This window comes from Nothobranchius furzeri, chromosome 1 (assembly GCF_043380555.1).
Source record: "Nothobranchius furzeri strain GRZ-AD chromosome 1, NfurGRZ-RIMD1, whole genome shotgun sequence".
NCBI lineage: Eukaryota > Metazoa > Chordata > Actinopteri > Cyprinodontiformes > Nothobranchiidae > Nothobranchius > Nothobranchius furzeri.
The window spans coordinates 103,120,751-103,144,829 of record NC_091741.1 but is presented as its reverse complement, the minus strand read 5'-3'; the positions used below and the strand labels follow the sequence as shown (position 1 = coordinate 103,144,829).

General features: G+C 43.9%; 1 protein-coding gene across 3 annotated transcripts in view; it reads left to right on the top strand.

Moving 5' to 3' along the window:
* pdlim7 (PDZ and LIM domain 7) overlaps positions 1–24,079 on the top strand; it is a 138,211-nt gene that overhangs the window by 100,159 nt on the left and 13,973 nt on the right. For all 3 annotated transcript variants that reach the window (XM_054738928.2, XM_054738927.2, XM_054738930.2), the window contains 2 exons: positions 12,533–12,585; positions 12,739–12,985. In XM_054738928.2, coding sequence (XP_054594903.2) covers positions 12,533–12,585; positions 12,739–12,985 — 300 coding nt within the window. The remainder of the gene's footprint in view (positions 1–12,532; positions 12,586–12,738; positions 12,986–24,079) is intronic.

Sequence of the window (24,079 nt, the reverse complement as noted above, 5' to 3'; positions counted from 1 at the left end):
GTAGAAGGAATAATCCCGATCACATGGGTGTTGCAGTCTCCAGATATCGACTACTTTCTTCAATTTCATTAGATTATTGATAGTTTGAACATATGTAATATTTGGTGTGGAGGCAGAGGATTGCCTGTCCAAAGAAGGATCCAGAAAGCAGTTAAAGTCACCTCCATTTAAAATGTAACATGAGTCTTTGTCTGGGATGAGCTCAAACACCCCACGGAAAAAAGCTGAATCATCTGTATTTGGCCCATCAACACATTCTCACACCCAAAGCATCAAAATATGACGCGTGTGACCAAGCCTCAATATATGATGATTCGGGATGCCCCAGCGCGTCAGGAGATGACGATCAGGGACACGTGTCTCTGCTGGCCTCAGTGTAGGGCTGAAACGATTCCTCGAGTACCTCGAATAATTCGAATACAAAAAAGACTCGAGTCAAATTCTCTGCCTCGAGGATTCGTTTAATTCATATTTAATTAATTCATGGCTTTGCAATCGCCCGGGGTCATGTTTCACCCGGACCGAAATAAGTGACGCACATGCCCACTGGATTGAATGCACACGCGAGTAGCGAATGTTACTTAACTTTCTCTTAAGCCATGGCGGAAAAAGTGGACCCCGGTGGAGTGCGAAAAAGACACAAAATGTCAAAGGTGTGGGACCATTTTTCACGTCGTAAGGTGGAAAACGTAGTCCAGTATAAATACTGTAAAATGGATTTAGCCTACCACAACACCACATCCTCCATGCTGCAGCACATGTAAATGTCACTTCTGCAAGCGGACTCGGAGCCTCTACAAGATAATGCATTTTAGTCTGTATTTCTATATATTCTGCAGATGCTGTGCGACTTTCTCGTTTGTAGCACTCAGTTTCAGCTCACACCGTACGTCTGGTAGCAACATGTCGGACTTAAAATGTGCTAAAAACTAGCAGTTTTTACACAATATGTCAGACTTTTTATTGTGTTATTGATATTTGTTGTCCCTCGGGATCGCTGCAGGAGGACACGGGTATTTATGAGTGGCGGAGGAAAACGAAAGTAAATAAATGTTTTGTGAACAGTATAATTTGACAAAACCACAGCAAACATGCTTTCTCGACAATCCTTGTTATTGTGTGAGAAAAAAAGTGTAGAAATTTAAACGGACGTGTGTTAATAGGGAAACAGCCGGCGAGCTGTTTGCGCATGCGCCGTGAGCGGTTCTGGTTCTGTTTGGGCCGCAGCCGCTCGCAGCGCTACTTCAACAGTTATCCTAGTTTCTGTCTGGCTTGCAGGCTAGCAGATTCTCACACAAGGGGAAAATGGGCTCAGGTTGTATACTTACGTTTTGCACAGGCGTTTGTTTACTGTGAAGTAAAGTTGAAGTTTTGCAAACTAATTTTGAATAAAACTTGAAGAATAACTGGCAATTGCTTGCTCATTTTAAGAGGTCTTTCATAGTTATAACATACTATTTGATATAATGGTTTACAAACACAAAAGGGTAATTTATTAGAGTACTCGATTAATCGAAAAAAAGATTCGATAGAGTACTCGATTACAAAAATATTCGATAGCTGCAGCCCTACCTCAGTGTTTGACGTCCGCGGTCACACGGACATTATTCGACTATTTAACCTTCCCCTCAACCCCAATTGTAACCTTAAGGTCAGTAACTGTGACCTTAAGGTTAGGATTGGGGTGAGGGGAAGGTTAAGTAGTTCACAAGTCGTTCTAATGTCCGTCTCACCACCGGCGTCGGATTCCAACGCTCTGGGACAGTGCGTCATCAGTGTGTCCCTGATCGTCGTCTCCTGACGTGCTGAGGCATCCCAAATCGTCATATATTGAGTCTTGGTCACACGCGTCATATTTTGACGCTTTGGGTGTGAGAATTTGTTGGGCCCATAGATATTAACTAATGTAAGGGAAGTGAGTCAATGTGCCCATATATGATTATGAACCTGCCCTTTGGGTCAATTGTGGAGGAGCTGAAACGAAATGGCACAGTTTTACGAAAAAAAATGGCAATGCACCTAGCTTTAGATGTAAAAGGTGACTGGTAGTTTTGTGAAATCCAATTAGCTCTTAATATCCTGTGCTGTATTGCTGAGAGACGAGTCTCCTGGAGAAACATTATTTCCGCCTTCAATGATTTTAAGTATGAAAGAACATTACCGCATTTAATTGGGCCATTCAGGCCACAAACATTCCAAGAAACCAGGGACAGAGTCCAAGGTGCAGTTTACTTTAGAATTTATCTGTATTATGACACAAACTTAAAAGATTTTGTCTGGCAGCCAAAAAAAGGAGGGAGAAAAGAAACAAACACCTACAATTAACGAGAAAATAAAAAATGATAACAAATAAATGGAGACCGTCCACAAAACAAACCCCACCCACTTCCCCAAACGAAGGAGGGTTACCCTTGACCATGCCGAGCAAACAGTGAGAACACCTCCCTTTAACAGCTTAACTCAGACACAACTAGTTATAGAACATTTTACATAGAAACCACCTATCTAACAGTCTAATCAGATCTTATCACTTTATTAACTTCTATCATGGGACAATAACGCCACATTACTGAAGATTTTGAGTAATGAAAGTCTTAGCTTCCTCAGGGTTGTTAAATAACTTAACTTGTCCCTGGTGGTGGATGTGGAACTTAGCCAGAAACCTGAGCGTGTGGTGAATTTCCTTTTCCCTCAGCAGCTGCTGCACCTCGCGGAAGCCCCGTCGTTGCTCCATAATGTCGGCAGTGTAGTCAGGAAAGATTAAGATGCGGTGGCCTGCGAGATCCCTTGTGATCTGCCTCCCCATTCGCAGAATCTTTTCTTTATCTTGTGCGAAGTGCACCCGGGCGATTATGGTGCGGGGTCTGGCACCCTCCGGGGGCCTGGGCTGCTGAGTGTGGTGCACCCTGTCGATGATGACCGGTTTCTCAAATGTCACCTCTGAGCAGCTTCGGGATGAGTTCTGACACAAACTCAGTGGGCCTTCCTTTCTCCTCACCTTCAGGAATCCCAACGATTTTTATGTTATTGCGTCTGGATCGTCCCTCAAGATCTGAGAGCTTAGCTCGTAGTTTCTTATTCTCAGACTGTAGATTGACAACTGAACGCTCCATTGCGCTAATGCGTAGCTCATGGTCTGTAGCTTAACTCTCAGTGGTGGCTAGCGCTTGGTCATAAGTAGAGGTAATATATATTGAGCTCTTAAAGCACTCAATTTGTCAAACCCTACACTGTGCCACCAAAAAGTTCTGAAATTCTGCTCAAACTTGTCGTACTTGTCAAACCTCGCATTGATGAACTGCAGAAGCTTGTTTGACATCTTTTGCCACATCAGAGGGAGCTCGTCCTCTTCTTCCTCCGGACCATGGTCCACCAGCAAAGCCGGGCCCTTTCTCCTAGGGCTGCAGCAGCTAACGTTAGCCATGGCCGCTCCCTTAGCCCTACGTGTGCTCCTGGACATGTTTTCTTCCCGGTTCTTGGTAATGTATGTAGAAAGTGACACAGAATGATTTCTTTTGCAATGAAAGAGGATTAATAGTTCAAAAGGTGGTTGAATTAAGATAATGGTTGTGCCAAGAGGAGCTTCAAAAAAACGTGTCTACTCCTCACTCATCTCACTAGCGCCCCCTGACAAGTTCAATTCTTGCCTTTAATTCAATTCAATTCAATTCAAGTTTATTTATATAGCGCCAAATCACAAGAGTCGTCTCAAGGCACTTCACATAGTAAACATTCCAATACAGGTCAGTTCAGTAAGTCAGTCAGTAAAAAGTTTCCTATATAAGGAACCATGCAAATTGTATCGAGTTTACAGCAATCGTCATACTAAGCAAGCTTTTAGCGACAGTGGAGAGGAAATCTCCCTTTCAACAGGAAGAAACCTCCAGAGGATTCTGGCTCTGTAAGCAGCCATATGCCGCGACTCACTGGGGACCGAGTAGACAGAGCAGACACACGCACACACCAACACCAGCCCACCCACACACACACATCCACACACAACATATATACCAAGTGGTGTTTCTATGGTTACATTGTGATTTCTTAGTAATATTCTATTTGGTGAAACTAGTAGCAGCACATTCAATGTCAAAGAAAGTAAAATATTATCAGGAGAGGGACAATGTTTAAGTGGTTAGCAGTAGTGTTCAAGCCAATGGCCCCTCCATGAGGCTACCACGGTTCAGCAGAACACAATTGTAGCTTCTTCTGGGGAGAAAAACACAGAGAAAAAATAAAGTTAACAGCTGAAATAGCAGGAAATAATACGGTTAAAGAGCAAATTGTAGAAGAAAGTAGTAGAGCATGGAAAGGCTTATGCCTCATTCCCATCTGTACCGGGTCGGCCCTGCCCGGTTAGCTCCAGTCAGCCCCAGCCTCGCCCGGTTGATTCCACACATCCTTGCTTAGGTATGCAAGGAATACAGTCAGAGACATTTTCAGCTTCTAAGTAATCAGCATGATAATGAATGATGATGAATTGAGCATGCCTTAAGCCCATGTGGGCTGATTCTACCCACCAATCAGAGGCTTGCTCTAATGGAAGGTGTGAACCTCCCTGAACGGTCTACAGGTGGTTCAGAATGCCTGTGCTCGGCTTTGCACCAAGTCCTCAAAACACACCCACATCACCCCGCTTCTCCTCCAGCTTCATTGGCTGTCAGTCAACTTCAGGGTTCATTTCAAGATCCTGGTTCTGGTCTATAGGGCCTTACATGGACAAGCACCATCTTACATTGGTGATCTTCTCAGCCCCTACACCCCCAGCAGGTCCCTGAGGTCCAGTGACCAAAGCCTACTGGTTGTGCAGTGCACCAGGCTAAAAACTAAAGGTGGCAGATCATTTGCTGCTCTGGCCCACAGACTGGAAATCTACTCCTGATGCTGAGATCAGTGGACTCAGTGGTCTCCTTAAAAAAACAGCTGAAAACTCACTTGTTCAAGCTGGCTTTTGTATGACCTTCTTCACCACCTTCTCCTTATTCTGCCCTCCCCCAGGATCCACTGACTTCCCTCTTTCCTTTTCACTCTGTCTCGTTCTTTCCTGTTTTTTTTTTTCATCACAATTGCCCATTTTTGCTCATTGTAAACATATTTTTAAAATAATTTTCTAAATGATTTGTTATATTTAAAACATTTTTTTATTTTTGTGAAGCGCCTCATGATTTTTATCTTGAGAGGCGCTATAGAAAAGATCGTTTTCTTTCCTTCTTTCTTTACTTTTACATTTTGCACTTAAAACTGAGTGTGTGTGTGTTTGTGTGTGTGTGTGTGTGTGTGTGTGTGTGTGTGTGTGTGTGTGTGTGAGAGAGAGAGAGAGAGAGAGAGAGAGAGAGAGAGAGCGTGTACGTGCATGACTTCTTTTTGCATCTACACTCTCCTTCATCTCTAAAATCATGTATGTGTATGTCCAGCTGATGTCCTTTCTACAGGAATGGGGAAGTCTTATAATCAGGGTATAAACCCTTTTATATCACAGAATCTGCAATATTGAAGGTCATAGATGACATCCTATTGGTCATTGACTCCAGAGATTCTGTGATTCTAGTGCTCCTGGATTTGACATCTGCTTTTTAATTTATTGACCATGGCATCCTGATAAGTCGACTGGAGCAGTGTGCGGGTATTACAGACCTAACATACCATACCATACCATCTTATTTGTACAGCACATTTAAAAACGCAGCATGAGAGCTGAACGGAGCGCCTTATAGACAGTCAGAATGAACAGAATAATTTTTTTTTATAAAATAAGATAAAAACAAACAGTAAAAGTCAGGAACATACAACTCAAAACATTTCAATAAATAAATGTCAAATCAATTGTAAGAATAGTAAGAGCAATAAAACTAGGACACCAACAATTAAAACAGTCTTGACGATAAAAGCAACAGCTAAAAACAACAAAACTAAGCATAAAAGAGGTCACTGTCCAAAAGCCAAATCATAAAAGTGACCCTTCAGTCTAGACTTGAAGACCGAGATCACTGAAGACTCTCGTATGGTGAGAGGGAGTGCACTCCACAGATGAAGAGCAGCATACACAAAAGCTCACTCTCCTCTTGCTTTATAAGAAGAAGAAATATCTTTTCTATAGCGCCTCTCAAGATAAAAATCATGAGGCGCTTCACAAAAACAAAAAATGTAAAAATAAAAAAAAAAATTAGAGAATGGTTACAAATATTTTTTTAAATGAGCACAAAATAGACAATTGTGATTAAAAATGTTAAGAAAGAGAGAGAGTGAATAGGAAAGAGGGAAATCAGTGGATCCTGAGGAAGGTGGAATAGGTGGGGAGAGCAGAATAAAGAGTGGTGAAGAAGGTCATACAAAAACCAGCTTGAACAGGTGAGTTTTCAGCTGCTTTTTAAAGGAGTCCACTGAGTCCACTGATCTCAGGTTCGGGGACAAGAATTCCAGAGACGAGGGGCCACATCAGCAAATGATCTGTCACCTTTGGTCTTTAGCCTGGTGAGCTGCACAACCAGTAGGCTCTGATCACTGGACCTCAGGGACCTGCTGGGGGTGTAGGGACTAAGAAGATCACCAATGTAAGATGGTGCTTGTCCATGTCAGGCCCTATAGACCAGAACCAGGATCTTGAAATGAACCCTGAAGTTGACTGGCAGCCAGTGAAGCTGGAGGAGAAGCGGGGTGATGTGGGTGTGTTTGGAGGACTTGGTCAGAAGCTGAGCACAGGCATTCTGAACCACCTGTAGACGGTTCAGGGAGGTTCTGCTCAGACACGTGAAAAGAGAGTTGCAGTAGTCTAAAGCCCCCTTCAGACAGGCCATGAAAAACGGAAATGTTCAGGACTCTGTCCGTAAGACCTTTGTGTCTGAATACAAACATCCGGATAACCTTTTCCGTAATTAAACAGGACAACGCCCCTAGTAACAGGTCCGGATTTGTCACGGACAAGGTGGCTGCTTCAGACGGGTGAGGTCGAGTTCCGGACAGGGAGGAGGGGGAGGAGGAGGAGGGGACCAGGGGACGCTGTGCGCACCTAGATAGCTCGCTCCTGTAGCATGCAGCGAACCATGGCAGCTTGCCTCCTACGGTACCGTCTAGACGCGCGACAGAGCGCTTCACACCGCTTCACACCGCCTCCGTGAGTCATTTATTAACCATTGAGCTTCATCATCCAGGTCTCTTATGCGTCTTCGTGTGCGCAGATTTATGGTTAACATAAGTCAGATCAGTGAGAAGAATTCTATCGCTTCGTCTGCCATGTTTGACTGAATGGCTTTGTTTGGGTAAATGACGAATGTACGCCCTCCGCACTATGTCGTGTCCCCCCCCAAGAGATCTGCTGTGTGAAAGCAGCCGAAAGGGCAAGTTCAGGTACAAAAGTGGTGTGTCTGAAAACACAGTTCTGGTTAAAAACTGGACTGAATTGTCCTCACATTCCAGAATGCCAATCTGAAAAGGGCTTAAGCGTGAGGAGATGAAGGTGTGGATAACTGTCTCAAGTTCAGAGCTGGACAGAACTGGCCTCAGCTTTGCAATGTTCCTGAGATGGAAGAAGGAAGAGCGAACAAGAGAACTGACATGAGAATCCAAGGTGAGAGTAGGGGTTGTACGAAATAGTCGACTAGTCGACTTCACGGCTCTGTAGTGACTTTTTATGCCTGTCATCAACTAGTCGCTGTCACGTGATAATGACTGACAAGATGCAGTCCTCGGAAAAGACAGCAGGTGATGAGCCCCTGCGCGTCTGGATCGAGGCGGAGGCGACGCGCTGTGCGGTACTGACACCGGCGGTAAAACGGACATTTAACCAAACTGTGACCTTTTCCCTCTTGCAATTTAACCTTCCCCTCACCCCCATCCTAATCTTAACCAGTTTGTGCATGCAAAGCTCTGATCGTTGACGTGCGCTCCAGACATTGCGTCCTGAGCACCGCCAAATCAGGTGTCACCACCTCAAAAACAAATTAAACATGCGATCGTTCATGTTGGCTCATTTCCTTTCATGTTTTCTGTCTGTTATTTGTGCCTGATGCATTTCGCTGCTGCGGAGCGAGGCGCATCACCTGTTGTCCTCCGGTGACGCACCCCCAAGATTCCACTATCTCTGCTCCGCTCCGGCATGAACTCCGCAGCAAAGACGGTCCCGTTGTAGTCGGCCAGCGAGCAGCGGCACTCCGCTGTTTTTGCGGTCGGTAGATCTTTTAGAACTGCAGTTCAAAGGTAACTCATAAGGTGAATATATATGAACCCAGGTAGCAGTTTTTCTTTAGGATTGAGAGGAGATGCAGGAAGATAATAAACAGGCAGGACAGAAAAATAGTCAAATAAAAACAAGTTAGTTTTTGTACCTGCTGGTTGCAACAAACAGACACCACTGAAGGTAATCAGAAGTGAGGAACAGAAAATGAAATAATTATTTTAATGTTTAGAGCAGCAGGAAAGGCTGCAGGCGCATCAGTGAGTTTGTGGCTGCTGCGCAGGGGGAGGGGGGAGAGGGCTGAAGTAGGATGCAGAAACTACCGTTGTTAAAAGAGATGTGTTAACTTAGAAAATGTGGGCGCAATTTTAATTGTCAAAAACTCCAGCGAACCTACCAACCGACCCCCCCCCCCCCCCCCGCCGCTTCCGGCGTATGACGTCATCAACGACTAGTCTAAGTCGACTCGACTTTCATTACTTGACTGTTGACTTTAGAAAAAATAAAGTCGTGCAGGCCCTAGGTGAGAGCTGCGTCAAGACTCCTGACGGAGGGTTTGGTGTGAGAAGCAAGCTGACCGAGAGAGTCTCTGACTTTGGGAACCAGCTTGTTTGGGGCACAGATGAGGATCTCAGTCTTATCTTCATTCAGCTGTAGAAAGCTCCCAGCCATCCAGGTTTTGATAGAGTCTAAGCAGGTGTGTAACAGCTGCAGCGTAGACATCTCATGGGGCTTAAAGGAGATGTACAGTTGGATGTCATCTGCATAAAGATGGTAGGAGATTCCTTTGAAGGAGCTCAGGATGTGCTGACGAGGACGCAGAAAGAGGAGGAAGAGCAGAGGCCCCAGCACAGAACCTTGTGGAACAGCATGGGTAAGGGAAGTGGTGGAGGACCTAAACTTGGAGACGGCCATAGAAAAGGAGCGCTCAGAAAGATAAGAGGAGAACCTCTCCAGAGCAGTTCCTGATAGGCCTACCCAGTCTCTCAGCCTCTCCAGTAGCAGGTGATGGTCAACAGTGTCAAAGGCTGCAGTCAGGTCCAGCAGGACCAGAACAGAACAGTCCCCTGCATCACTGTGAGTCAGAAGGTCATTGGAGACCCTACGAAGAGCTGTTTCAGTAGAATGAGCTCTACGAAAACCTGACTGGAAGCAATCATAGATGTTATGTTCATCAAGAGCTGCTGTGAGTTGTTTAGCCACAACCTTTTCCAAGAGCGTGGAGATGAATGGAAGTTTAGAGATAGGTCTGAAGCTGCTATGGAGAGAGGGGTCAAGACTCAGTTTTTTAAGAAGCGGGTGGATTACAGCGTTCTTAAAGTAAGCAGGGACCTGACCAGAAACCAGAGAAGCATTAATTATAGAGAGCACGCTGGGACCGATGGACTGAAAAGCACTTTTAAACAAAGATGAGGGTAAGATGTCGAGGGGGCATGCAGAGGTCTTCATAAAGTTAACTAGTTTTGTTAACTCTGGCAAAGAAACAGGAGCAAAGCTATCTAGGATGATGGGCCTGGTTGGATTCGGGAGAGGCGGCGATAAGGCTGAAGGAGAGATGCTAGATCTAACCTTATTGACTTTGTCCACAAAGAAAGACAGAAAGTTCTCACAGTCTGCAACAGAGTGGATGGAGGCTGTAGGAGAGGCAGGAGAGACAGTGCTGCTGATGGTGTTAAAAAGCACCTTGGGGTTCCCTTTGCTCTGGGACACCAGGTTGGAAAAATAGGCACCCCTAGCGTCTCTGACTGCAGAGTTAAAGGATGTCAGAAGATCCTTTAGGTGCAGCAGATGGACGTGGAGATGGGTTTTCTTCCACAAGCGCTCAATTTTCTGCATTGGTGCTTTAGGCTGCGAAGGCTGTCATTAAACGAGGGAGTAGGGTTCACTGCAGGAACTAATCTGGTTCTGACAGGACAGATATTGTCCAGAATGGAGAGGCAGTGCTCGTTGAACTGAGAAGTTAAGGAATCTGGGTCATTATCAGAAGAACAGGGTGGATCAAAAGCAGCAGAAAAATTGCTAGCTGTGCTCTCGTTAAGAAAACGAAAACTAACCATACGGCGAGCAGGAGGTGGGGACGCAGAAACTGACAAGTTAAAGAAAATGCAATGGTGATCTGAAATCGAAACGTCCTCATGTCAAACACTGTCAGCATTTAGACTCAGGGTAAAAACAAGGTCTAGAGTGTGCCCCGTGGTGTGTGTGGGGCCAGAAACATGCTGGGTAAAGACGAAGGAGTCCATAAGGCTGGAGAAAATCATGGCAAAATGATCAGAGGGATCATCAACGTGGATGTTAAAGTCACCAACAATCACCAGTCTGGACAGCTTCACAGTGGAGGACAGAAACTAAACTCCTGAAGGAAAGAACTGTTTGGACCAGGTGGACGATAGACCACAGCACAGTAGAACGGGTCCTTACGCCCGACTTTAATCAGCTGCAGTTCAAAGGAAGCAAAGTGACCAGAGGTTGTAGAGCTACATGGATGCTGGTCTCTGAAAACAACAGCTAGGCCTCCACCACGACCAAAACCCCGGGGCTGGCTAAGGAACGAATAACCACTCGGGCAGAGTTCAATCAGACCAGAATAATCAGATGTTTGCTGCCAAACTTCAGTCAGAAACAGAAAATCCAGGTTTTTAGAGAGAATTAGATCATTGAGCAGGAAAGACTAATTGTTAACAGAGCGGGTATTTAATAGAGCCATGCTGAGTGACTTTATTGCAGATTCTGTTCATAACTTTTATGGACAGAATTTCTAGGCGCAGCCAATGTGTTAAGAGGATCTGTTTTGGTGGCCTAATGCCTAATTTATACTTCTCCATCTGCATCGGGATGGAGACACGCAACTCCATTATCCGTCCTTTCAAACCTCCTGGAGAGCTCTTCCAAGGATGGATGGAGTCGAGGTCTCTTTTCTAAACATCTGACCGGCGAGACGAAGAATGCAAGCTTGTGATTGGTCAGGACGCCGCTGTCGTCAACAATGCCGTCATTGCGCCCTCGAAAACATAAAGAGAACCAAGGATATCTAGCGGCAGACATGGAGCAGCTTGAAGAATACCTCACGGCAAAACTCTAAAAATATGAACGTTTTATTCACCTGTGACCGGAGGAGTGAAAAGATATGCAGCAAGCATTTTATCCATGGACGGAAATTACGGGAAAATTGGGTTTAGAGGTGGCGAGTCCATGAAGAGGTGGAGAATGAAGGACAAATTTGTTTGTGTTAAAAAGTCTCTTAAATACACAAAATACAATATAAATATAATATTAAATGCACTAACCAGATACATGACAGGATACCACAGAACAGCGCTATGCCCTCTGTTGTCCTGGCGGGGAGTTGCTTTGCAACTAGGGATGTACCGATCAGGTTTTTTTGCCCCCGAGTCCCAGTCATTTGATTTTGAGAATCTGCCGATACCGAGTCCCGATCCGATACTTTCGATACATGAAAAAAAATAAAATAAAGAAAAGGAAGAAACAGTTCCAGAATGTTCCTTATTTTTTTTTATTTAATTACCTTTTTATTTTAATTTTAAATAACAGATCACTTCGGTGAGGTAGCTTGAACAATCAAGTAATAAATACCATAAATGCTTCACTTTTGGACTTTATTGCAATTTTAAAAAAGTCTAATATAAAAACAGATAGCACTTCAACTTCAAGGGGTCTATTTTGCCTCGGCCCCCAAAATGCTTAGATACGTCCCTGGGCATCACTGCAGTGACGCGGGCGTTGTACCGATTTGTCGTGGTGAAGAGAGAGCTGAGCCATAAGGCAAAGCCTGTGATTTTCCAGTCGACACGTTCCTACCCTCATCTATGATCATGAGCTTTGGGTAGTGACCAAAAGAATGAGATTGCAGATTCAAGTGTCCGAAATTAGTTTTCTCAGCAGGGTGGCTCGGCTCTCCCTTGGAGAGAGGGTGAGATACCCACAGAGGGTTTGTTTAGTCCTGCAGAGTTGATGTGTTTATTCTGTTGTTCAGCATTGGGTTTTGAAGCATGTTTAATTACTTGATTGATTTCTGTCTCCAAAAAACTTAATTATCATGGAACAAAGATATCATGGAAGAAAGATCTGCAGACAACATGAACTTAAACAATCCAGGATAAACATTTTTAAACTTGCAGCTTCAAGGTTTAAATAAAACAGCTTCTCTCTGGGATCAGATCCTGCTGGTGCTGTAGCTTTGAATCATTCACACAGAAGATAATTTGTGTCACAATAGTCGATTATAAATACTAATTTCAAAATATGAGACTTGAGGGGTTACCATGGTTACCGAGCTGTGTGTGTGTGTGTGTGTGTGTGTGTATGTGGGATCTTTTGTAATTAACCGTTTTCTCCCTTCAGCCTTGAGCCAACTTCATTCTCTGCCAAGACCCAAGCTTCAGATAAACCAGATGGTGAGTTTCTGCTCCTGCTGATGCGTAAAACAAATCACAGCAGCATCTGCTTGGAGGCTGTGCAACAGATTCTTATTCTTTAGGTCTTCATGCATCCAATTGTCAACAGAGACACAGAACTTTTCTCAGTCCGTGTTTTTTTTTTCTGTCCAGATTCCAAGACCACTGCAGCACCAACAAGAGGGGGTTCCAGTATGTCCTGCAGACCACCATGGGTCACGGACCCTATATTTGCAGACCGCTTTCACCCAGACAAGACCAGCACCGTGGTGACGCAGCACCAGCAGCCTGTCCAGCCAACACCCATGCAGAACCGCAGCTCCATCCTTCAGGCAGCGCAGCAGGCGCCCGAGGACAGTGGCAGAACCCCAGTATGTGGTTCTTGCAACAAAATCATCAGGTGAGGCAACTCTTAACATTTACCTAAACTGTGTAAAGTCAGTGTATGAACCTTTTCAGTCCTGTTTAGTATGATGCATAATCTCAGGTGATTAATGTGCAGAATTAGTTTACTCATAACTTAATTCAGTTGATTTATTTAGCATTAGTTCACAGCTTGTATATGTTTGTGTAGCATGATGATTTTGAGACTACATATTTAATAATGACCAATAAGATGTGATGATTCCATATAAATATGAAATATCAATCTGATTGATCTTTCAGTGTTTACTCAGACGATTCTAGTGTTCTTTGCTAATTCAGGGACCATAAACACACTTGCTATTAATTCAGACAGAGTCAGGTATAGTTTCTAAAATTAATTTAATTATTTTTCCTAAACTAATGATTATTCATGACAAGATATGAATAATGAGATGTGATGTAGTGGGTATGAGGTGATGTAATGGGATGTGTGAAATGTAATGGAAGCTAGATGTTTTAGCAAAACCGTTCTTTGTATCTGAGAGAGTTTGTTAAGTCTGGGTTGTAAAATAATTTGTTGTTTGTTTATAAACTAGAGAGTTGTTTATTAAAATCATCCGAAGCCAGTGTGCAGGCTACGATACCCTTGGTATGAATTGATCCCGGCGGTCCAGAGGAGTGCGGTTCGAGTGGTGATGTCACCGGACGTTGAAACCACAATACTCAGAGAGTAACAGCTTCCTCTGAGTTCAGCTTCACCATCCATGAGATGCAACCTGGGGTCTGCAGGTTAGATGTCTGAGGTGTGAAGTAGCTCTGAAAAGAGCTGTTGCATCTGTAATTACTCACAGCGTCGCAGAGAGGCTTTGACTGGAAGTCAAAGGAAACAGTTTGAAAAAGGCTTCTTCCCCGATTTGGCCGAATCAGGAGTCAGCTAGAAACTGAATTAATCAGGAAGTACATTTTTGTTTTATTGAACTAATTGTTTATAAATTATAACTCAGAAGTACCCCTGAAGGACTTAGTTGTTCATCCTTTTATCAAAACTTATTTAGAGTCTGAGAGGGTTAATACGTATCTTATTGTAATGTGTATGAGTGTAGATACTGATTAACTTGTTAAATCAAAGACATACTGATTATAAGATCTGAAATGGATCATTGTAAGAGCAATAGTCATTTTATAGCCATCATTGGTTAAAGCACAGATTATTCAAACATTTGATTTAAACATCTTGTTCATTCAACACATATTATTATTTATACTTTTAAGCTGTAAAGATAAACAATCAATGATGAACAAGAGTCTGCTTCTAGACCTGCAGAAAAGGGACACACAACAATATAACAGGAGCAAGCTATCACTGCGTCAACTTGATGAAGAAATATAAAATCAACACTGTTTTACCGAACAATCCCACGATAATAAATTACAGTGCATTATGCCACTTCTGTTGGTTTAAATATGGCGGACTGAGCAGTTGGGTGTGGTGGCCTTTCCTGATCATCTTTTAATAAGTTCGAAAAAAGGACTGAAAAGTTGTCCCACTTTGAAGACATTGGGAATTCTCTTCTTCAGTATGCCTCCAAAAAAAACTCTGGCTAAGGACATGCCGAAAGGTACAGAGGAAGCCGCTGACGTGTTAATCAGTGACTTCAGCTTGGCGTCGCTGGACGCTATATTGAAAAAATATTTTTCTGAAGCCGAGACGCTCTCTAAAGAACGCTTTGATCGACTGGAGTCTCAACTCGACAGTGTGATTGTCACTCTTAACAAGCTGGAATCCGAGCTTGAGTCTCACAAGCAGCTGACTTCCTCACTCCAGAATTGAGTCAAGCAAATTGAAGAAGGTAAAGTGGATTACAAGTCTGACCTAACAAAACGCCAAAATAAGATTGTTTTTCTGGAGGATCAAAGCGGAAGAAATAATATCCGAATCTTCAACCTAAAAGAAGGGGTCGAACTTAATCATGCTTAATCCTACCTGAAGGATCATCTCCCGGTGTGGTTCCCAGAACTGGTGGCTTCTCCTCCTGACGTGTTGGTCCCGGCGGAGGCTCTGCTTCGTCGCGCACCTTGCTGGTCAGTCTCATGCAAGCTGCCGACAAAGTTCGTATTCTATCCCTGTCCAGGAGTTCTCAGGTGTCTGTCGCTGGGAGGCTCATATGTTTTGCAGCGGATTATAGCGATGTGACGGTGCGATGGCGTTGTTTTCCAATCTTAAATCGTGCTCATGCCCTGGGTTGGAAAGTCTTCCTCTTTTATCCTGCCAATATCGAACTGATCTACGGAGCTGAACAACTGTTTTTTACTGATCCAGCTGAGGCAGAGACATATCTGGACTCCCTGGATCCTGCTGTTATGAATAACTCTGAGGATCACTAAAGTCTTCTGGCTCTGAGGTTGGTCGTCCATCCCTTTCTTTCATTCAGTCATTCTACCCACCAACATTATGAACTATTTTCTATTTCTTTTTTGGTCGGTTAATGATGACCTTATTTTTGGTGGTGTCTTAAGTTAAGTTACCCAGATGTTTTCACCTATGTGCCTTTTATGTTTTGATTGGGAATACTTTTCCCTATGTATTTTTTCACTAGGTCGCTTTTCTTTCTTTTTATTAAGCTGCCTAATTACACTTTTATTTTTCTGAATTGCCCTCGAAAAGACTACTTTATCTTTATCTTTCTGGTAACATTTAGTGTAAAGTAGTCAGGGGTGGCCATAATGCTCTTGGTTTATTACCATCTGCTATAATGACTTTGTAGCCCTGCCTGCTCCTCCTTGCTGCCTGCCGGCTGTGATCACAAGCGACAACATAGTAATTCCCGCTGCTTCTTTGGGAAACAGCGCAAAAAAAAAACAAACTTGGGATCTTGTAGGCATGGCGGTGGGATTTCAGCCGTGGCGGGCTGCCACGGCTACGCCTATGTAAGGGAAACCCTGGTTATCCTGTCAAGGAACTCAATGATCTCATTATCTGATGGGTTTATCTGTGGTGAGTACAAAGTTTGGTAAAAGTCTCTGAAAGTGTTGTTTATTCTTTCAGGATCATAAACTATATTCCCAGTTGAGCCTTTACAGGGTATCCGCGGGTCCTTAAAAAGTCTTAAAAAGTCTTAAATTAGCTTTTCCAAATTTAAGGCCCTAAAAATCCTTAAAAATGACAAATTATCCTTAAATACTGTTTCCAAAGGTCTTAAATTACCAAAGACCCAATAAACAAGATTCTTTTATTTCTATAAAATTGTCGTGAATTTCTAGTCAGTGTTCAGCATTTTTTGTGTACGATATTGGCGGAAGCGGAACCGTACACATTCAGTTGGTTGTGAAAGGGGGCTATTTTTAGATGAGCACATTAGCTGGTTAAGCTAGCGGGAGCTTGCGCCATGGGGAAGTGCAAGTGTAATGGTAACTGGATGGCTAATCCCACGTTCGCGACGTGGTTAGCACCGGTTCCAGGCAATAGCTGGAAATTATAGCTTAAATAAAATTTTAAAAATTGCTGAAATTTGGTCAAAGTGGCCTTAAAAAGGTCTTAAAAAGTCTTAAATTTGGCTCCCTTAAACCTGCAGATACCCTGCTTTAACAGCAGATATGGTAGTTTTCTCTTTATTTATTCGTAACTGGTTAGCTAAAAATTTACTTGATTTATTAATATGTTCAAAGTTTTGTATTTGTAGTCTTTGTGCTAAAAATTGTGTCTAATTCCATGAAGTTCTAATTTATTTTCACGTAATTTGCTCAGTAACTCTTTTTCTGCAGATGCCTCTAAAGACTTAATGATTTCTTTTAACTCCTTAATAAGTATGTTTTCTGTTTTTTCTTATGTGATGAGAAAGAGATTGTTTTACCTCATGATGTTCCAGGCAGGTCATTATGTTCTAAATTTAAAGCCCACTCCTTTTTAAAAAAAGTCTATAAAACCTTTGTCTTTAAGCAGTGATGTATTAAACCTCCAGTTTTTGCTTGGTGGGATTGTCTTCTTATTTACCAGAGTTAATGAGACCGGAGCATGGTCGCTGACAACTATGGGGTGTAGGGCTGCAACAACGAATCGATAAATTCGGTGAAAATCGATTACTAAAAGCGTTGGCAACGAATTGCGTCATCGATTCGTTGTGTCGCACAACTCTTCCAAAAGCGCACCCCCCCTTCCCGCCCGCCGTTGCGCACAGACCAGAGCAAGTCAGATCAGCGCGAGGGAGAGCCGCAGATCAGCGCGAGGGAGAGCCGCAGATGCGCGAGGGAGAGCCGGTACCGGCAGATCAGCGCGAGGGAGAGCCGGTACAGGCAGATCAGCGCGAGGGAGAGCCGGCAGATCAGCGCGAGGGAGAGCCTGCAGACTTGAGCTGCTGCGAACCGGTTCCGCATTGTTGCACAGCGATCCAGGCAGCTGCTTCCAGCGCACGGTCCATTCTCAAAGTGGCGCAACCAAAAAACTATAATTAGCACACGATCGTTCTTGTCTGCACATGTTCTCTATTTTCTGTCTTATTTGTGCCTGAAGCGCGCTACTGCGGAGCTCATCACCTGTGCTGTGGTGATGTCACCTCACGCAGCATCGAAAACGCGCTCTGCGCTTTGCGGTCAGGAGATCTCTTTGATCTGCTCAAAAGTAACTGATGAGGTGAAAAGGTAAGAATCCAGGCAACAGATTTTCTGGAGAATTATGAGGAGATACAGGAAGATGAGAGACAGACAGGACAGGAAAATAGTTAAATAAAAACAAGAAAACAAAGTAAAATGTAGGTAGATTTATCACCACTACACGTTTTTACCAGTAAAAAACAATAAGTTATACACATGTCATAGTTATACATCTGATACAATTCAGATCACCTTCAAAACTCAGTCACACACCCAGGGCCGTTTCAAGACATTTTGGGGGCCAAGGCAAAATGCCCCCCACCCTCCATAACTGGGCTCCCCAGAAGCCTCTGTGTAATCCATACCCTCTCCAGGAGTATTAGTTATACAGTGTTTGTAAAAGCCCCTCAGACATTACTGACATGTTCTAATATTATCAGATGAAAAACTAAATTATCAGACATGCTGTCTCATCTGCTTCTTTTATAAACTTGCAAAAAGTAACAAAACCATTTGAAAGCCACTATTTGTGGATTCTCTGAAAGTTTCCATGGAGTGTGTGACAACTTATTTTTTCATTGATCCTATCGTCTAATCTCACAGCTGAAACAAGCATCCTTAATAATCTGTGCACAGGAAGCTTACCGATGCTGTAGTAAAACAAAAGGTATAATAATTTATTATTAATAAAACCTTGTTGCAGCACTAAAGCATAAAAATGAGATTTTGCATTAAATATGCAAAATATTTACACATGAATTGTTTTAGAGCCCTTTTATTGGCAGAATCTGAAATTAATTTAGTTCTTACAAAAAATGGGTCCCAACGTGGTTTGTGTGGCGTTGCCATAGAGTGACGTCATAGGCACAGATTCCCTGTCCTCTTGTTTGGAAATGGAAATATGGTCACCCTATATTAAACAAACTGTCCACCCGGGCTTTTGCGCTGCACAGAGACGCTTCGCTGCCTATGACTTTGAACGTCAGTTGAGAGTCAGTCTCATGCAGACTGACCAATGAAGAGAGGGCCTCAAGTTAAGACCCTCTCCTCATTGGTCAGTCCACACGAGGTGGGTCAAAGGTTACTCTGGGCGGGTTACGTGTTGTCAGGCATTCAAGTATTGAGTATATTTACTGCATATTACAGTAAAATATTCTGTATGTGACCACATTATGGTGATCCTTGGGTCGTGATGATGGAGCCCTTGAATATTGTTGCCCAGGGTACAACAAAGTGTTAATCTGGCCCTGGTTCCGCCGTCACATTCCCGCAGAAACTGGTTGATCACACCGGGGCCAGACCACTAGCATGTGGTTTTACAACCACAATGTCCTCGGAAGCAAAAACGCTTTTAAAAGGGAGGGAGGAGTCCTAACTGTTGCTGCAGGCGTGTTGTGTGAGAGTGCAGTTATATACTGGTTAATATATTCTTTGGGTTCAGTTGCTTTCATGTGGCCTAATGTGAGTCTATTTGGGATCATTGGAATGATCAGTAGCATTTCTTGATGTGACTTTATGGCAGTTGCCCAGGGCATCATCGCAAGGAGGATGGCATTCATTTACTTTTGTTTTATTTGGTATTTTTTCAGTCATTTTTGGAAATGGTGATCAATTTTGATTAATTCACAGCCTATGTTTAATTACATTTAAAATAAATGTCAACAGATGAGATCAAACAAAACAGATGAGAATTGCCCTTAAGCTGTTTAACTTGGACCAAGCATTTTAGGTCACAGATAGATGTAGCTTAGGGTCTCTGTCTATACACCTTATAAGACAATTTAGGTGATGGCATGTTGTTTTTCTGATATTGAACTGTTTTCTAATAATGTTGTGTTAAATAAAGTGAAGGAAGGAGAGAAATAACGTTTCCCTAGCAGTTTTTAAAAATTTCCCCATGTAATCCGATTAATCGATTAATCGTGTCGAGACCCCATCCGATTAATCGATTATCCAAATAATCGTTTGTTGCAGCCCTAATGGGGTGTATCTCAGTGTCTGAAATGTCAGCCAACAATGAGCTGCTGACTAGAAAATAATCCAAATGTGAATGAGAGTGATGGACGTGTGAGAAAAAAGTATATTCTCTACGGTTAGGATGAAGAGATCGCCATGCATCACAAAGCCCATAATCACTCATGTACTGTTTAACTATGTTAGTGGATTGCCAATTGCGCTGAGTCCCAGCTGTACTGAGTCTGTCTGTTAAAGTATCCATCCAAAAATTAAAATCACCTTCAAGTTTAAGTGGACAGTCCAAGTGTTTGGAGAGTACAGAGAAAAAATTATGAAAGAATGAAGGGTCATCAATATTTTGACAGTATATGCTGACGATACATAAGCGTTGGTTCTGTATAGATATTTTTAACATTATAAATCTACCCTCTGGATCAAAGACTGTGTCCAATACTGTGAAATTGATGTTTTTGTGTATTAAAATAGCTACACCTCTTTGCCTAGAGTTATAGCAGGCAGAGAACATGCTGGGAAACTCAGGTGTTTTAAGTTCATCTGCAGATGTGGCAGATCTATGAGTCTCTTGTAACAATATTACGTCTGCTTGCACTCTCTTTAGCTGATCAAAAATCTCTCTGGAGCCAGCTCCATGTACGTTCCATGAGACAAACCTTAGTGCACCCATAGATGTGTGTGAGAGTAGCTAGAATATGACGCCTTCATGTGAATAAGATGGAATAAGTACTTAAATGTATAAAATAATATGTTAATAAATAACAGAAAATAAATAATGAGAAGAAGAATAATAAAGACCCAACAGTGTTTGTGGTTGTATAATGAGACACATTAATTATGATATTGTGTTGTAGATTTAATGTGTGTGTGTGTGTGTGTGTGTGTGTGTGTGTGTGTGTGTGTGTGTGTGTGTGTGTGTGTGTGTGTGTGTGCGTGCGCATGTGCTGAGTCTGACACAGTGTTGGAAAGTTGAGTGGTTGTGCCATAGAGATGTAAAGGTCCAGAAGCAGATAAAAAGAGGAAAGGAAAGAATTATAAAGGTTAAAGAAGAAGAAAGAACTTAAAAGAAAAGGTGATAGGGGTGTGAGGTGGTTAAGAACAGGTGATCTCATCATCTAGAACACGGATCTAGCAGCTATGTAATCCTGACGTGCTCAAACCCAGTGAATCCTGATAGGAATATTAAATATCTGACCTGATGTTGGGCTAATACAGCCAGTCTGTCACTCCTCGCTCCTTGAAAAGTTTGCTGTCCACATAAAGCTTATCTACTGAGATGACAGCTCTCTTCCCATCCTGGATAAACTTTTTACGCAGCGGGAAGAGTACTCGGCGCCAATCCAGGATTTCCTCAGGAAACTGGTCATTCATTTTGGTCTTTTCCTTTGAGCCCTCTTCCATGACTTTTAACAAGATTCTTCTGCTTAAAATGTTCAAATTTAGCCACGATGGGATGAGGTCTTCTGCTGTCCACTCTTCAAGCTCCAAGGCGATGTGCTCGGTAAAAGGTGATGTTTTTTTTACTGTTTCTTCAGGTATCTTCATTTGGGTCTGGAGAAGGTTCTTGATTTTTGTTCGCAGTTCTCCGCCCCTCCCATCTGCTCCGGCAAGCCTGCGAACACCAAATTGTCTCTCATGCTACGGACCTGAACATGCAAAACGGTCTCCTTCAGAATCTTGTTGTCCTGGGTGATCTGCTTCACTCCTTCTTCTAGGGAAGAGACGCGCAGTGACGCGTTCTCAGCGGTGAGCCGCTCCACCTGCTCCTGGCTGAATTCCAGAGACTGTGGGAGGTTCTGGATCTCCTTGTGTAGAACCTCAAGCAGGTGGAGTCGCCCCTCAAATCCCAGAAGCCGTTTATCTATGGAATCTAATCATTCTAATATGTCCTTACAGGGAGATGAGGTCTCAGGCGAGTCCTGAGGATGGCTCCTCTTGGTCACAGGTGTTTCTGTGTCAGCTGCTGATTTCTTCGGACCCATAACAAAAAACTCAAAAACTTTGTCAATATAGTTTTGTAAACTTTTTAAATTTTCTCCACTTACCTCCAGGTTGAGTGAGTTACACTTACCAGATCATTTTTTTGCGTTGTCAGTAAATAAATTAGGTGAAAATGCATCTTATTTTTTTGTGGATTAACGAGCTGCCATCAGCTTCAAACGCTGCTGTGTCTATGGTGATCGGCTGTCAGTGCATGCCATCACCAGCCTGTGCCTGAGAATGTGCCTTGTTCCTTTACAAACTTAATACAAAGACTTTCAAAAAAGAAGTTGCGCACATTTTTCTACTTAGTTTTCTTTATGAATCACAAAGTCACTTATGGGCTGATTGGCTGCACCTGGCGGTAAGGCGTTTCCTGTTTCCAATGTTGCACTACGTGTAGCTGTTTGGTGTTTGGGGCTCACTAAAACTGATTTAATTTCTCTGTACTAGTTATTGTAGCACATAAGCACGCTAAAACACACATTTTCTGTTGTTCCACCTAGCTTTTAGGGAACCATTTGAGTTTGCACGCAGTTTATTTGGTGTTGAACAGTTTGCTCGTCCAGTTAGCTTAGCCTCAGCACGGCTATGGCTACTTCTGTCTCTGCTTCTCCATCTCCTATCTCTTGCTCTCTGTGTCAGATGTTTAGTTACTCCTCTGCCTCCTTTAGTGATAATGGTACATGTAATAAATGTAGCATTTTTGTAGCTTTTGAGGCGAGGGTGTCGGAATTGGAGTCCCAGCTCCACGCTGTTGAAAAACCCGTAAACAGCCGTAGCTACTTAGCTAGCGCGGGGCTAACTAGCTCAGAACAACCCTGCAGCGATCCTCCAGCAGAACCCGAGCGGCTGGGTGATGGTACGCAGGAAGCATAGAACCCAGCCCGTGGGCCACCACCAACCCGTCCACGTTTCTAATAGATTTTCCCCGCTCAGTGACGCACCCACTGACAAGCCGACTCTGGTCATTGGCAGCTCCATAGTCAGAAACGTGGCATTAGAGGCTCCAGCAACCATAGTTAAATGTTTACCTGGGGCCAGAGCGGGCGACATTAAATCTTATCTGAAACTGCTGGCTAAGGATAAGCGTAAATACAGTAAGATTGTTATTCACGCTGGCGGTAACGACACCCGGTTACGCCAATCGGAGGTCACTAAAATTAATGTTGCTCCGGTGTGCAAGTTTGCCAAAACAATGTCGGACTCCGTACTTTTCTCTGGCCCCCTGCCTGATCGGACCAGTGACATGTTTAGCCGCATGCTGTCCTTCAACCGCTGGTTGTCTAGGTGGTGTCCTGAAAACAACATGGGCTTCATTGATTATTGGAAAACTTTTGGGGGAAAACCTGGTCTGATGCAGAGAGACGGCATCCATCCCTCTTTGGACGGAGCAGCTCTTCTTTCTAGGAACATGGCCAGTTTTATTAGTCCTCCGTGACTACCCAGGGTCCAGACCAGGAAGCAGAGTCGTAGTTTAACCCACCCCTCTGCAGCTTCTGTACTGTTACCCACCCACTACCCCATAGAGACAGTGTTCTGCCCATGGCCAAAATCACACAGATTAAATAGCAGGCTTAATAAAGCAAATCATGGAAATCTCATAAATATTAGAACAAATTCAACTGAGCAGAAAACTAGAAAAATTAAATGTGGGTTGTTGAACATTAGATCCCTTTTTTCTAAGACTTTGTTAGTTAATGACTATGGGCCGTTGATATTGTCCTGCGGGATGGTGAGGGTGGGGGGGTGGGGGGGGTCTGAGTTTGGAGTATCCGGATTTTCCCTGGAGGTGGGTTCACTGGGGGTGTCTGGGACTGGGGGGCTGTTGCCTCCCTCTGGAGGTGCTTGGGTTGCCTCGGGGGGTGGACTGCTGGCGGTTGTGAGTGGGGCCCCTTGGGGATCTTGGCGGCAGCCATGGGTCACTGCCTGGCAGCTGCATTGCCCCTGGGCGGGTCTGGGTGGGGGCCTGGGGGCTCGGGGTTTGGGGGTGGCCGGCCCCGGGTGGGGATCTGGGCGGGGCCTTGGGGGTCGGGTCCTGACATGTATGCTGCCGGGAAGAAGGCAGGAACATGCAGCAGTGCCTAGCCCGGGTTCGGGGGCCTCAGGTAGACCTTGGCTCCTCTGCCGTTCCATCACAGGGGAGGGGGAGGACTCAACCTTACCTGGATGTTTCATGTCTTATATATTCTGGAAGTTGTGCAAATGCAGGGATGGGCATAGATATTCTGCTGGGGTGGGGCTGGGTTGGTGCCCTCGGACTCCGTGAGGCTCTGTAATGCTGCTGCTTTGGGCTCTGGCAGGATGGGCTGGGGTCTCCATGCCCTGGGTGCCAGTTTGACAACAGAGGTGCCTATTGGGGCCAGTAGGGGAGCTGGCTCCCTGGAGGGCTAAGCCCAACCAGCCATTCCTCCCCATCCCCGCATGTTTCTCTCCTCCTGCTCCCTCACATCATCACACAAACATACACATAGGACCTTGGGGGGTGGGCAAGTCAGGGAGTGCGGGTATGGACCCCATTTCCGCATTCCTGTGGCAACCTGCCCCCCAATTTTATTTGCACCTTATACACTTCCACTGACGACATTCC